The sequence below is a fragment of the Saccopteryx bilineata genome, chromosome 1 (genome assembly GCF_036850765.1).
Source record: "Saccopteryx bilineata isolate mSacBil1 chromosome 1, mSacBil1_pri_phased_curated, whole genome shotgun sequence".
Lineage (NCBI taxonomy): Eukaryota > Metazoa > Chordata > Mammalia > Chiroptera > Emballonuridae > Saccopteryx > Saccopteryx bilineata.
This window is the reverse complement of record NC_089490.1, coordinates 95,326,461-95,341,863: the sequence shown is the minus strand read 5'-3', so window position 1 is coordinate 95,341,863 and position 15,403 is coordinate 95,326,461. Positions and strand designations below refer to the sequence as shown.

Sequence of the window (15,403 nt, the reverse complement as noted above, 5' to 3'; positions counted from 1 at the left end):
AGGCTGCCCTAGGGTTTTTAAGTTTACCTTTAAAAGCTTGTATGAGCCTGACCAGGCAGTGGCGCGGTAGATAGAGCATTGGACCGGGACGCAGAGGACCCAGGTTCAAAACCCTGAAATCGCCGGCTTGAGCTCAGGCTCAGCCAGCTTGAGCATGGGTTCACCAGCTTGAGTGTGGGGTCACTGACTTGAGCATGGGATCATAGACATAACCCCATGGTCACTGGCTTGAGCCCAAGGGTTGCTGGCTTGAAGCTCAAGGCCATTGGCTTGAGCAAGAGGTCACTCTCCCTGCTGTAGCCCCCAATCAAGGCACATATGAGAAAGCAGTCAATGAACAACTAAGGTGCTGTAATGAAGACTTGATGCTTCTCACCTCTCTCCCTTCCTGTCTGTCTGTCTCTATCTGCCCCTCTCTCTGACTCTCTCTCTCTCTCTCTGTCTCTGTCACCAAAAAATAATAAGCTTGTATGAAACATGTCAATTTTATCTGTCACCATTGTTTTGTTATGAGCCATCACTCAAACCAGACTCAAACATAAAATGCACATCCCAACGGTCTTGTTCTCGCTCCTGTTGTTCATCAGCTGGAAAAAGGATGACAAATCTTTTTTTTTTTTTTTTTTTTTGTCTTTTTTTTTTTTTTTTAATTTTTATTTATTCATTTTAGAGAGGAGAGAGAGAGAGAGAGAGGGGAGACAGAGAGAGAGAAGGAGGAGGAGCTGGAAGCATCAACTCCCATATGTGCCTTGACCAGGCAAGCCCAGGGTTTCGAACCGGCGACCTCAGCATTTCCAGGTCGATGCTTTATCCACTGCGCCACCACAGGTCAGGCAGGATGACAAATCTTTTATTAAGCATATTCCACATATTTCAGATACCGTGCTTTCACATTCACACATAGTAGCTAAGCAGATCCTTGGAATGACTCTATGAGGATAGAATCCTTTCTCTCTGAACTCATGACACTAAGTGGTGACACGTGTCCTGTTACTTGGATTATACCAGAGGGCAGGAGACAGATGTTCGAGATGCCTTACCAAGGACTCATGCTTTTTATGGAGAATTACTGAATCATTGTTTTTCAAATATTTTCCCTGTTAAACTGTAAAATATCTGAGGATAAAATCCCAAGCAACCCATGCTAGGTTGAATGGCTCTGGGATCCATGTTTTATCTTCAACATTCGTATGTGCTACACCAGCAACCACACTGTGAGACTGCCACCTGTGGGCTTACTCTACATACAGGGGAGAATTAAAAATCATTGAAATCTTCCATGTCGTGAGATCTTTTATTTTTTATATGAGGGTGGGAAAGGTTAATGGGGGAAAGTTATAAGTGTAAGGAAAACTAATGTGCATGTTTTAATCTACTCTTTTTATTTTAAATAAAAAATACTGGTTTCTCCTAGTCTTTGGATAACTTTTATGTTCTAGGATAACATGACATTTTTGTCCTGGTTTTGACTTACTGCTTGCCATATTGCCATGCATTCTGAGTTAGGCCTATCCCCAGACATCCATAGTTAGAGAATAGGGCTAGATGAACACTAAGGTTCCCTCAACTTTGAGATGCTATGATTCTGCAATTTTCAGATTTGCTCTTTATTAACATTTAATTCTTTCTTATTGTCATTTAAGCATAGTTTATTTTAAAGTGTGTAACAAAATTATCAAGTCTTTTGAGAACTTTAATATACATCATTGTTCCCCTTCAAAGCTTTGCCTTATGCTTTCTCACAACAGGCTTTCAAGCAATAGTAAATGAATGAATTTCAGTTTTCAAAGATGGTGCTCATAAGTCACTTCTATTTTTTTTAACATTTTTTAAAGACTTTATTCATTTTAGAGAGAAGAGAGAGAGAGAAAGAGAGAAGGAAGGAGGAGCAGGAAATATCAACTCCCATATGTGCCTTGACCCAGAGTTTCTAATCAGCAACCTCAGCATTCCAGGTCGATGCTTTATCCGCGGAGCCACCAGAGGTCAGGCACTTTTATTTATTATTTATTTTAGTGAGCAAGAAAGAAAGGGACGGACAGAGACAGACAGAAAGGGAGAGAGATGAGAAGCATCAGTTCTTTGTGGCACCTTAGTTGTTCATTGATGGCTTTCTTATATGTGCCTTGAGCAGGGGGCTATAGCCAAGCCAGTGACCCCTTGCTCAAGCCAGTGACCTTAGAGTTCAAGCCAGAGACCTCTGGGTCACATCTATGATCCCACACTCAAGCCGGCAACCCCATGCTCAAGCTGGTGAGCCCGTGCTGAAGGCAACAACCTTAGGGTTTCCAATGTGAGTCCTCAGCATCCCAAGTCAATGCTCTATCCTCTCTGCACCACTGCCTGGACAGGCCATAAGTAACTCTTAAAAGCACTTTTGAATTGACCTCAAAGGGGTAGAGCCTTAAAACAAACACAACAGAATATTTTTACTTTCCAGAGCCTTCATTTGCAAATACTGAGTATATAAAACGTGTGTTGGAGAGAATATTTATGTAGTCTCTACACTAAAAGGTAAGATTTTTCACCTGATCAGGTAGTGGCACAGTGGATGGGGCATCGGACTGGGACATAGAGGACCCAGGTTCAAAATCCCATGGTCGCCAGCTTGAGCACGAGCTCATCTGGCTAGAGCACAGGCACATCAGCTTGAGCATGGGGTCCCTAGCTTGAGCGTGGGATCATAGATATGACCCCATGGCTGCTGGCTGAGCCCAAAGGTCACGGTTTGAGCAAGGGGTCACTCACTCTGCTGTAGTTGCCCAGTCGAGGCACATATGAGAAAACAATCAATGAACAACTAAGGTGTCATAACGAAGAATTGATGCTTCTCATCTCTCTCCCTTCCTGTCTGTCTGTCTCTATCTGACTCTCCCTCTATCACTAAAAAAAAAAAAAAGATTTTCAAAAAAGAAAGAAATATTGCCTGACCAGGTGGTGGTGCAGTGAATAGAGTGTCGACCTGGAACAACCCAGGTTCGAACCCTGAGGTCACCTGACCTATGGTGGCACAGTGGATAAAGCGTCAATCTGGAATGCTGAGGTCGCTGGTTAGAAACTCTGGGCTTCCCAGGTCAAGGCACATATGGAGGTTGCTGCTTCCTGCTCCTCCTCCCATCCTCTCTCTCTTTTTCTCTCTCCTCTCTAAAATTAATAAAGTATTTTAAAAGAAACCCTGAGGTCACTGGCTTGAGCGTAGGATCATAAACATGACCCCATAGTCACTGGTTTGAGCCCAAAAGTCACTGGCTTGAAACCCAAGGTTGCTGACTTGAGCCCCGTGTTGCTGGCTTGAGCAAGGGGTCACTGGCTCAGCTGGAGCTCCCTGGTCAAGGCACAATGAGAAGCAAGCAATGAACACCTAAGAGTGCTGCAATTATGAGTTGATGCTTCTCATGTCTGTCTCTGTCTCTCTCACACTCGCTAAAAAAAAAAAAAAAAAAAAAAAAGGCCATCACTCTATTAAATCTACTTTATAAAATGGGATGAACAAATATCCACAGATAATCTGCTTCAAAAACTAATTTGGAGGAATTGACTCAATAGCCACCTTTCTATATTCTCTTCCTCACTGCCTGGTCTTGTATGTTTTCCAATATGCAGTATTTTATTTCTCTTCACCTGAGGCTAATGAGGCTCATCATTGAACTAAGAGATGAAGAAAACATTTCTGTTAAAAATGTGGCCAACAGGTACTCTTTTGTCAAAACAAAGAGCTCAAAGTCCATGTTTCGGTTAGATTTAGAAAGAATTACTTGCTAGATCAATTGTCTAAATTTTGTTATGTGGGAGAAAAGTTTTATTTTTTTTTTAAGTTTTTCATTGATCTGAGAGAGCAGGAAGGGAGAGAAAGAGAACCATCAATTCCCTGTTCTACTTAATTGTTCCTTTTAGTTGTACACTCATTGATTGCTCCTCCTATCTGCCCTGACTGAGGATTGAACCTGCAACCTCAGCAGAGAAAAGTTATATTGCATAAGCCATTTATTGAGTTTGCCTGACACATGCCGCCAATGTTTTGAAAGGATTATTTTGAATGCTGTGTGGAAAACAGATTGTAACTGAAGAAGGATGGAAGCAGGAAGACCAGATGGTAGGCTAAATGCAATAATTCAGATTGCTTGGACCTAGAGGTGGCAAAAAGTGGTCCAGTTCCTGAATTTACTTTGTAAGCAGAGTTAACAGGACTTGCTAATGGATTGGGCATGGGATTTAAAAGGAGGAAAGCAATAAAGGAAAACTGGCAGGTTGGCCTGAGCAGTGGGAAGAATGACATTGCCACTGAGGTAGAGAAGATGGCAGGAAGAGCAGGTTATGTGTTGCAAGAGAGAACAGGTACTCAATTTTAGGCATGTTTAAAATGTCTGGCATACAGCTCTGGCTGGTTGATTCAGTGGTAGGACATCAGCCCAGTGTGTGGACGTCCCAGGTTTGATTCCCAGTCAGGGCACACAGGAGAAGTGACCATCTGCTTCTCCACCCTTCCCCCTCTCCTTTCACTCTCCCTTCTGTCTCTCCCTCCTCTTGAGCAAGTTGGCCCCAGCACTGAGGACGGCTCCATGGCCAGGCCTCAGATGCTAAAATAGCTTGGTTGCTGAGCAACGAGCAAGGAGCAGCAGCCCCAGACAGGGGGTGCTGTGTAGATCCAAGTTGGGCCCATGCAAGAGTCTGTCTCTCTGCCTCCCCACTTCTCACTTAAGAAAAAAATAAAATAAATAAAATAAAATGTCCAGCATACAAATAGAGATTCCCAAAAGGAACCTATCTATACATTAAGCAGAGTGGCCCTCCATCATCTTACCTATGTGACTCTGTCTATGACAACCCCGCCCATCTTTACTGAACCCAAACAGGAGGAAGATTTGTGGGGTACCTGGTGGTGATGGTTCTGTGGGGGGAGGAGCCCAAAGGGTGAGTTCAAATTTGAATGTGTGGGGCCCATGCATTGGCAGTCAGTGAAGCAGCTGTGTTGGAGGCAAGTTCTCCTGGGCCTAGGACTTGGCAGCCAAGAAAGACACTGTGGATTCCACTATGGACAGGTAAACAGTCTCCTCCTGGGTGGCTGTGTTGGCTGGTCTCTCAGAGCAGATCTGAGTAATGGGTTGGTATCTGTCCCTTTCTCTCCTAGCACTCTCTGATTCATAGGATTTGTTTGGTCAATATGTAGATTTATGTCTCTGGGTCTGTCTCACCTATTCAGATCTTACATGTTGTCTGCCTAATTCTCTCTCACTTTCATATTTAAAAGCACTTTTATGACCGTGTATTGACTTGTCCTGAGATTTGTACTGCAGTTAGAACTATGTAGTTTGTGGTAACAATACCAACACAGTAAATGTTTAGAGACTCAAATCACGAAAGGAAAATAACAATGCTATACTAAAAACAGTGGTGGTAATTGTAATAATAATTCTGTAAATATGCAACTGTAAAATCCACTTGAAGATAAAATTTTCTAGGGAAACTCTACTGAATAGTTTAGTTACATGGTGAAGAAATTACCTTTTGAAATGCTTGTATTCAAAACTAATTTCTTGAAAGTCACTATGTGTCTATTACAAGGGAAAAAATTCAGTCAAGCAAATTATTTAACATTATAGATTCAATTGTTAGGCAGTTAATGGCTTTTTTATTCTTTTCCTAGTCTTTCAATTACTTTAGACATGGCCACACTTTCTCCTTAAATGTGTGTCCTGTAAGATTTTTCCCAGTGTCTCCACATGCAGTTTATGTCAGCTAAGTTCCTTCACAGGACTTATTTTATTCCTACTTTGATGATTACTACAACTATATGACAGTGATACCAAATCTGCACACTTTACCTTAATTTACTTCTTTGACAAAGAATTTATACAACAGAGTTAAGATGTTTAATGGCAAAGTAAGTTTTCTTCAGAAAATTTTCCTGAGGGCAAAAAATGTCACATGTCTGCTCAGTTTCTATGAAAGTTTGAAAGCCAACCTGAGGTGTAAGTCAGAAGTCAAGGGCTCAGTGAAGATACTTATGTCTAATGAAATGCATAACAGGGGTAAAATCAGTAGTTGGAATTTGGAAAAAGACAAATTTTAAAAAGAAGGAAAAATGCAACTCAACAAGAAAAAAAGGGAAATATGTAATTAAGATTAGGGAAAATAGTATCTGCATTGCCCATTAGTGATGGCACAGGGCAAGAGAGAATGACTGTCATGATTATTTTTAACCCATCAGTCTCTGGTCTACATCGCTGGGGGTGCAGCCAGCGTTCTGCCTCAGGGAGCACAGCTGTTCAAACAGCTGGCAACCTGTAGGCATACCAAACTGCCTCTGCAAAGTCCTTTGTGCCCAGAAGAGACAACAAGAGAACAGGGTGCTGGAAACAGACTCCTAGCTACAGTTGCAGGGAAGTGCTGGATCAAGGAAGTTAATTAACAGGTCACAGTCATGCAATTCACCTCATTGTGACCAGTCACTTCTGACAGATGCAGTGAAGAACTATTGCATTTTCATGTGGACTGGGAAGTAAAAATCCCTCTGAATTCTTTTCCTATGCCATATTATTTTCTAAAACTTTCAGAAGAACACTTTTTCCTCCTCATAGTAACAGTCCCTGCCACACGGCTTTCAGTGCATGATATAGTTACCATCCCATCCCCCCCCATCACTCCCCACTCCGGCCTTTCTCATCCCTACAGCCTAGGAGGGTAAATGTAAAAGGAATTCATGGCTATGAGATAATGTCTAATCTATTTCAAACTGATTGGGCCCTAAAGAGATTTTTTTTTTCCTCTTTAGTATTTATTAAGCGCTTACTATGTATTCAACTTATATATGGCATGGGTTATTATATACTAAGTATGTAACAATAGTAATAGTAATGATGGTACTTACCATAATAAATTATTGTCATTTTAAAATAAAGCCAATTATTATCACATCTTCATTAACATCCATTTCATATCCCAACCAAACATGCATTTTTAATTCTAAAATAATATAATTACCTAATTTTTCTATTGTTTGACAAATATAATGTGTATATTGGTGACAAATCTAATTCTCTGCCTCAGGATTTAAAGTATGTCCTAGCAAGCTCCATATGTGAGACATTTAAATTTTGACAGCTATAAAAAGGTCTCGTCAAGAAAAAAAAAAAAAAAAAAAAGCTCTTGTCTTTATTTATTTAATAAGGTTGGCATTTTGACTATTTGGGTAGTTAACTTTTAAATTCAGAGTCTGTCACTTATATCACGTTATTAAAATAACTATTCTCAACATATGTCCACCCAAAGGCTGATCCATGAGTGTTCACAGAAGCTTCATTCACAATAGCCCCAGAGTGGAAACCTTCCACAGGTCCATCCACAGGTGAATGAATGAACAGAATGTGCTCTGTCTGTGCAATGGAACACTTCTGTGTAGTAAAAAGGAACAGACTACAAAAGTCTCAAAGTCATGCTAAGTGAAAGAAGCAGACACAAAGGAAGAGATAATGCATGATTGATACAAAATTCTGGAAGTGGAAAGTAATTAATAGTTACAGAAGCAGGTTAGTGGTTGCCTGCAGGAAAGGGGAGGAACTGAGAAGGGGAATGAGGAAACTTTGGGGGAGGGGTGGCCTGGCAATGTTCTGTATCTTGATTGTGGTAGCAGTTTGGGGTATTTACATCTGCCCTTATTCATAGAATTGTACATTTTAAGTGGGTGAAGTATGTAAATTATACTTCAATGTAAAAAAAAAGTGAAAAAAGTTTCAATTCTCTTGCGAGCAAACGGTATTCAAATTCCTGTGTGTTTATTTTTACAAATTCTTTGCACTTCTGCTTAACGCCATTAGGTGGCAGCATTATTTCCACAAATTGGATAAAGACATTTCAGAATAAAACTAGGGACAAAAACCAGAGGCACTGTTAGAGATTTGGTATCAACCACACTGTAAAACTTCTGTTACATTCACAACTGCAAAGGAACTTGAGTTAGCAGAGAGTACTTCCACATATTCAATTCAATTCAGTGCTTATGATATGCAAGACACCTTGCTAGGAGCTAGGAAACAGAGGAAAACAGGCCAGTCCTGTGTGTGAATGTACCATAATATTTAGATTACTTTGCCAACTTAAAAGAGCATCAGAATAGCCTGACCAGGCAGTGGCACAGTGGATAGAATGTCAGACTGGGACACAGAGGACCCAGGTTCAAAGCCCCAAGGTTGCCGGCTTGAGCATGGGGTCCCTGGCTTGAGCGTGGGATCATAGACATAACCCCATGGTCACTGGCTTAAGCCCAAAGGTCACTGGCTTGAAGCCCAAGGTCATTGGCTTGAACAAGGGGTCACTCGCTCTGCTGGAGCCCCCTGGTTAAGGCACATATGAGAAAGCAATCAATGGACAACTAAGGTGCTGCAATGAAGAATCGATGCTTCTCATCTGTCTCCCTTCCTTTCTGTCTGTCTCTCTCACTAAGAAAAAGAAAAAGAGCATCGGAGTACAAAACTACATATGAAATCAGTTTAATAAAAACCATGTAACTATATGCTTGTAAAAGATCAGAAAGAAAAACATAATTTTAACAGTAATTGTCATTAGACACTATGTCCAATTATCATTAGACACTGACTGATATTCCAAACGTTTAATTCTTTAACATTTAAATTTTTATATAACTTTCTTTTTTTTTTTCTAGTATTCAAGTTGACAACATAAAGTATTGCTTTGATAGTTTTAAGTACATATATTACTCATGAAGTGACACTTTCAAAACACAAAGTCTAGTTGGGGAGACAGGTATCGGCAATCAATTGATAACAAAGGAGGAATGCATTGATAGGGATAAGCTGGAAAACAATGGAACACTACAGAAGGGTGTTTTGTTGTTATCATTCGATTTTTGCCTAGTGATTTTGGGATAGTGGTGATGAGAAAGGTCTTACTATAACAGTTGAAACTGTGGTTAGGCTTTGAAGGATGTATAGGTTCTGACCAGCGGAAAGACAGGGAAGCTCTTAGAGGAAGTGCCATCAGCAAATGTCTAGACAGAAAGAGGAAAGGAGACTAGCAGCAGAGGCCTTGCTCCAAGAGGGGACCTGAAGGGGGGGAAAGGATGAAAGTACTAGGAAAGGAAGCCAGAAGTGCAGAGTGATGTCCAAGGTAAAAACTGGCCTACATAATACATTAAAACATTTGGCATTTATCCTGTGAGCCAAACGGAATCCCTAAGGGTTTCTCAGCACTGGAATGACATGACCACACCAGGTTTGGATAAGATTACTCAGGTCCAGCATGGAAAATGTTATTTTGGAGGCACTTGGAGACAGAGAGACCAGTTAGGAGGCCAGGACAACAGATAAAGAAGATGAGGACTTGGATTGACACAGAGAACAGAGAGTAGAGCAGGTACAAATTCAAGAACTATCTGGAGGTTTGAATCAATAAATGTAGATCATTAATTAAATATAAGCAGTGAAGAGGGAGAAAAATCAGAGATGATTTCAGGCTTCAAGCCTGGTTACCTGAGGTGGAAAAGTCAGGAGAAGCAAGATAGTCAGGACAAGAGCAGTTTAGAAATACTGTTTTGACCACATAGAGTTTGAAGTACAGATCGGGCATTTAGGTAGAGATGCAAGGGAAACCTGAAATAGAATTATGGGACCGAGGGGCAAGGTTGTCATTCCAAGTAATCAGTCAGCATCTAGAAGACAGCTGTGGGAGGGAACTGTCCTGTGAACCAGATGGCTTTGGGGTTCTTGCTCTCTCTCAATTGGTCTTATATATAAGCATGTAAAGTGTTAGGTTTTTTTGGAATTTTTTATTCATTCAGTGAGAGAAAGGGAGACAGGCCCTGGCTGATTGGCTCAGTGGTAGAGCGTCGACCTGGCGTGCAGGAGTCCCGGGGTTCGATTCCGATCCAGGGCACACAGGAGAAGCGCCCATCTGCTTTTTCACCCCTCCCCCTCTCCTTCCTCTCTGTCTCTCTCTTCCCCTCCCGCAGCCAAGGCTCCACTGGAGCAAAGTTTGCCCGGGCGCTGAGGATGGCTCTGTGGCCTCTGCCCCAGGCACTAGAATGGCTCTGATTGTGGCAGAGCATCGCCCCCTGGTGGGCGTGCCGGGTGGATCCCGGTAGGGCGCATGCGGGAGTCTGTCTGACTGCCTCCCCGTTTCCAGCTTCAGAAAAATAAAAAATAATAAAAAAAAAAGAGAGAGAGAGAGAGAAGGGGAGGCATCTGAGGCATTGCTACATTGCTCAGCAACCAAGCTCTTAGAGCCATCCTTTGCATCCGAGTCAACTTGCTCTAATAGAGCCATGGCTACAGGAGGGGGAGAGAGAGAGAAAAAAAAAAGTGAGAGGGGGAGGGGTGGAGAAGCAGATGGGTGCTTTTCCTGTGTGCCTTGACCGGGAACCGAACCCGGGACATCCACAGGCCAGGCAGACACTCTACCACTGAGCCAATCAGCCAGGGCCATGTAAAGGGGGGGTTTACAATGGATTCCAGGCTTCTAGAAAAGGAAGCAAGAGCATCTTCTCTGGTTTGGCCCAAGTAATTGTTGATTTAAAAACAGCTGAGGAAAGCCATGAGTGACCAAAGAATTAGCAGTCCTCCTGCATTTTCCTTCCTCCTCTCATCCACAGTCTCTTGATGAAGCAGAGGAAGTTTCTCTATCAATTCAAAAATGTCCGCTGGGCTAGGGGGCGCCGTGAGACCTACTTGTGCTATGTGGTGAAGCGGCGAGACAGTGCCACCTCCTTCTCATTGGACTTTGGTCACCTTCGAAACAAGGTATCAATTACTATTTGCTTCTCAGACAATTAAAAGTTAAACTGTGAGCACTTTTAGAGCCACCTACCTGCTGATGATACTACTTTCTGTCTGTTTTGTATTTGTCCTCTCTAGAATCCTCAAAATTTGGTTTTTCCTTTTTTACATGTCTATGCAACCATAATAGATAGTTCCCAAAGCATGTCATTTACTGTCTTCCCCATCATGCTGGCCACATTATGCCATGCCTTACTTCTGTGCCAAGAATAACTGCCCCCAAACTTTCCTCCCCTTTCCCCAGCATCCAAATTGCCTTTGAGATTAAGGAGGAAACCAAAGGTAAGAGCTTTCTGATTTAGGGGGATATTATCAGCTCATTCAAGCTAAGCTTTAAATGTGAAAACAAATTGTGTCTTTAAAATTTTTGAAAATTAAGGAAGAAAAATTTAGGAAAAATGAATGATAATCTATTCTGTTTTCCAAATGATTTCTAGTTCTTCCTGCTCACATAGAGCATAGGCCAGTGAGTGCATTCAGCATGGCAAGCCCCGGAAAATGCAGGGAAGCCACAATTGGTTGATTAATTAAATCAATCTCTCAACACCTAGAAGATCAGAGAATAACATTTGTAAGGAATGTCATCACCAAAACCCAGATGGGTTTACATAATCTTTTGCCAGTGAATATTTCCTCTCTAATAACATGTGGTGACATCTGGTCTTGGTGGAATCCCAGGGAAGAGCCCATGGGTGGGATGATATTGTCTGGCTCCCTGTGACTGCTGATTTTACTACTTAGTTCTCTTTGCCTTCTTTGCATTGTGTAAATTATCTCGCTGCAATTGTTCTACTTTCTAATCCCTTTCTTATTTGGTGGTATATGTTCTAAGCATAGAAGGCTTTTTGTTATGACCCTTTACTCCCCTCTCATGTAATCCTCATAACACCAGCCCAGCCTATTTTACTGATAAGATTACAAGATCCAAGAATTTGGTCACTTGTCTAAGTCTCATGAGGGGTGATGGAACCAAGGTCTTCAGATTCTGGGACTTCTGACCTCTCTACCATACTAAGTGGACTTGCTGTATCTCACTAATGTAATTATTATTACAATCACAGGGATTATACGATGAACAAACACATTATTTGATTGCTTTTACAACATTCAACCAGCTGCCTCATGAAAATCTATTTTACCTCTTCCAGCCCTCCGAACAATCAATTTTCCATGTAGTGGTCACTTACAAGCCATTTTTCCTCCTCAAAAACACAAAACCTAACCTCACAAACACAAATTAAATCTCTACTGAGGTTGTGTGAGGCTACTCCATTCAAACTCAACTCATTTGATCCTCCCGGTTCCACAGAAAACCCTTAGCCTTTCTCCACCCTGCAGCACCAAGGGTGCAAAGGGTTTTGGCTCACCACTGTGTCTTTTCCTGCAGTTGTTTGACCTAAGAACAAAACTGTAGACGTCCCCCCAAAAAGATCACTGCGGGAGGGAGATGAATTAACCACAGGAAAGCGACCAGCCCCGCAGTGCAGGTCAGTGAAGGTGCGCGGCGTCCCCTGCTCTCTCCCCAGGTGGGCTGCCACGTGGAGTTGCTCTTCCTGCGCTACATCTCCGCCTGGGACCTGGACCCCGGCAGGTGCTACCGCGTCACCTGGTTCACCTCTTGGAGTCCCTGCTACGACTGTGCCCGGCACGTGGCTGACTTTCTGAGAGGGAACCCCAACCTCAGTCTGAGGATCTTCACTGCGCGCCTCTACTTCTGCGAGGACCGCAAGGCTGAGCCCGAGGGGCTGCGGCGGCTGCACCGCGCGGGGGTCCAAATCGCCGTCATGACCTTCAAAGGTAGGAGGGAAGCCTTTCTGCTCCGGCTCAGGGCAGCAGCTGTCCTTCAGGATCGCAGTTCAGGCAGAGAAAAATCAGGGGGCACATTCAGGGGACATAATTGTACCAGGGTTCTAGTTCACCTTTGGAGCCAAAAATTATCAGCGAGAATTGGAGAGAAGAAATGAATGGCTTGGACGCAATGCTTTGGGGGAAATGAAAATTTAAAAGGAGCTGGGGATGCCTTTCTTTCCTTTTGATCTGGGATCTGAGCTATATTCTGCCCCTACTCTTTTAAAGATTATTTTTATTGCTGGAATACTTTTGTGGAAAATCGTGAGAGAACTTTCAGAGCCTGGGAGGGACTGCATGAAAACTCGGTTCGTCTCTCCAGGCAGCTTCGACGCATCCTTTTGGTAAGGGGCTCCTTCGCTTCTCGTTTTCTTCCTCCGAGTCCTCCTTTCCTAGAACTACGTTTATATTGTTTTTTATCTTTCTTACGTGTCCATATGTGCGTCTGTACATTTCTTGTGTGTGTTTGTCCATTTCTCACTCTCTCCTTGTTTCTCCTCTGATGGAAACCTTATATTCTCTTTGTCTTTTTTGTTATACCTTCTCCTACGATTGAGTCTGCTCTTCTGTTGTTTCACAAGTCAGAGCCCTCTGTTCACTCCCCTTCTCTCTCCTCACCCACATGTTTTGTGCTGTTAGACCCTCCTCCGGATTTATTTCCCTCCTGGTGAAATACTTTCCTCTCCTCTTCCTATCTCTTCTTCCTCCTCCCTCCCAACTTACTTTCTTCCAAAACGTTACAGAGCCATCCACTCAGTTTACATCTCTTTTTCTCTACAGCCCCTATATGAGGTTGATGATTTACGAGATGCATTTCGTACTTTGGGACTTTGATACCAACCTTCAAGAATGTTACGTAGAATGAAATATCTCTGAAGATAGTGGGTAAATGAACAATCCTTCAAGAATTGTTTTTCTTCAACTCGCAATTTCTTAGATTTTAGAGAAATAATATTAATATATATGACTTTTAAAAAAATATTTGCCTTGAAAATAAAGAAATACAGACCCAGCAGAGTAATGCTGCAACTGGTGCAGTTTTAATGCAACAGCGTCCCCTACTGGCGAATGACAGAACTGCAGAGTCTGGGAGCACCTAAAGTGTCAATGTTCTTTGACTTTAGGCAGGGAGAAAAAGCAGAGGATAAATCCACAAAAGAATAGAGAGGATAAAATGTTTTGGGTATTATTATTATTATTATTACTATTATTATTAAAGTGAGAGGCAGGGAGGCACAGAGACAGATTCCTGCGTGCCCCCCAACCAAAATCCACCTTGCAAGCCCCCTATGGGGCCCTTGCTCCATTGCTTGGCAACCAAGCTATTTTAGCGTCTTAGGCGAGACCATGGTGCCATCCTCAGTGTCCAGGGCCAGTTTGCTCAAACAAGCCATGGTTGCGGGATGGGGAGAGTGAGAGAGTGAGAGAGAGAGAGAAAGGGGAGTGATGGAGAAGCAGATGGTCTCTTCTCCTGTGTGCCCTGACCAGGAATTGAACCTGGGACTTCCACACACCAGGCTGACGTTCTGCCGCTGAGCCAACTGGCCAGTGCTAAAATGTTTTCAAAATCAGATTTATTCTGAGTTTTCAATGATATCAGTGATATATTTTTACACTCTTTTGTGTGTGTGTGTGTGTGTGTGTGTGTGTGTGTTCATTTTTCAAGTGAACAAACTTCCATCAGGCCATGATCTGTAGAACTTCTTAATGAGAAACTCTGGATTAATTGTAACTCCACGCCAAATCTTCAAAGCATTACTGTCCAAGCATGTGCTGTATGCTTTAATTAGCTGAAAGATGTTTTTATGTTTGTACATAAGATAATTTTTTTCTTGGCATGAAATATACATGGTCACCATCAGGCTATTTTATAATAAGGGACCTTAAAAATTAATATGAGGATTGTGCAAATGATATCCAAAATGAATTGATGCTTCCAGTAACAAATCTGGAAACACACATTCTTTTAAAGTAGTCCATACTTTGGAAACCGCAACCCAAATTTCACACATGATAATTAATGAGTGTTTGGAAGGGTGTGTCATGAATATTGAGAAGAGAAAAATCTGTTTTCTGCTATGGGTCTTTTAACCTTAGTAGTGTCAACCAGGTCATGGTTTTCTACTTTTTGTATGTATATGATGCTTCTCTCACAAAAAAAGTTTACTATATAAGAAAATGTAACAGAAGAGAATAATATTTGGGAAGGCAGGGAATTTTGAATGCACAATTGTATTGTTTTCATCTTAACTTTGTGATTATCAAAGTACTGAACTTTGTGAAAGTTAAATATTAAAACTCTTATTTCATGTATCCATTCATATTTTCTATTATGCTATATAGTATCTAATATTTTTACTATTATAATTTTCTTTTTAGAGATATTGAAATGAATCCCTTAATGTCTCATACATTTATACCTTTTGAAATGATGCTAATAACAAAGTGTACATAATTGTAACATAGTCTAACATGTCATAATATTGCTATAAATCCATTCTCTTGATTTTTGGTGAATTTTTCTCACAACAAATTTGATTTCAATCAACTGAATAAATGACAAATAGTGTTGGAGATAAAAGCTGAACAAAATTATTCTAAAAATGATTTATAAAGTTAAATCAAAAAATACGGAGCACGTTCTTCCTCTTAGGAACAATCCTCCACCTTTTCCTTCCCCACCCCAGTCTCGTTACCTTTGCCTTTCTCTCTCCTAAGCTCCAAGGTCCTTTCTTCTCCCTCTGTAACTTGTTTACTGAGCCTGTGCA

At 41.7% G+C, this 15,403-nt stretch overlaps 1 protein-coding gene across 1 annotated transcript; it reads left to right on the top strand.

The window, feature by feature from the left end:
• Positions 1-4,955: 4,955 nt before the first annotated feature.
• LOC136319972 (single-stranded DNA cytosine deaminase) lies at positions 4,956-15,131 on the top strand. Its single transcript, XM_066253116.1, has 5 exons — positions 4,956-5,039; positions 10,604-10,751; positions 12,314-12,584; positions 12,864-12,979; positions 13,416-15,131. The coding sequence occupies exons 1-5, from the start codon at positions 5,032-5,034 to the stop codon at positions 13,467-13,469; spliced, it is 597 nt and encodes a 198-aa protein (XP_066109213.1). The 5' UTR covers positions 4,956-5,031; the 3' UTR covers positions 13,470-15,131.
• The last annotated feature ends 272 nt before the right edge of the window (positions 15,132-15,403 follow it).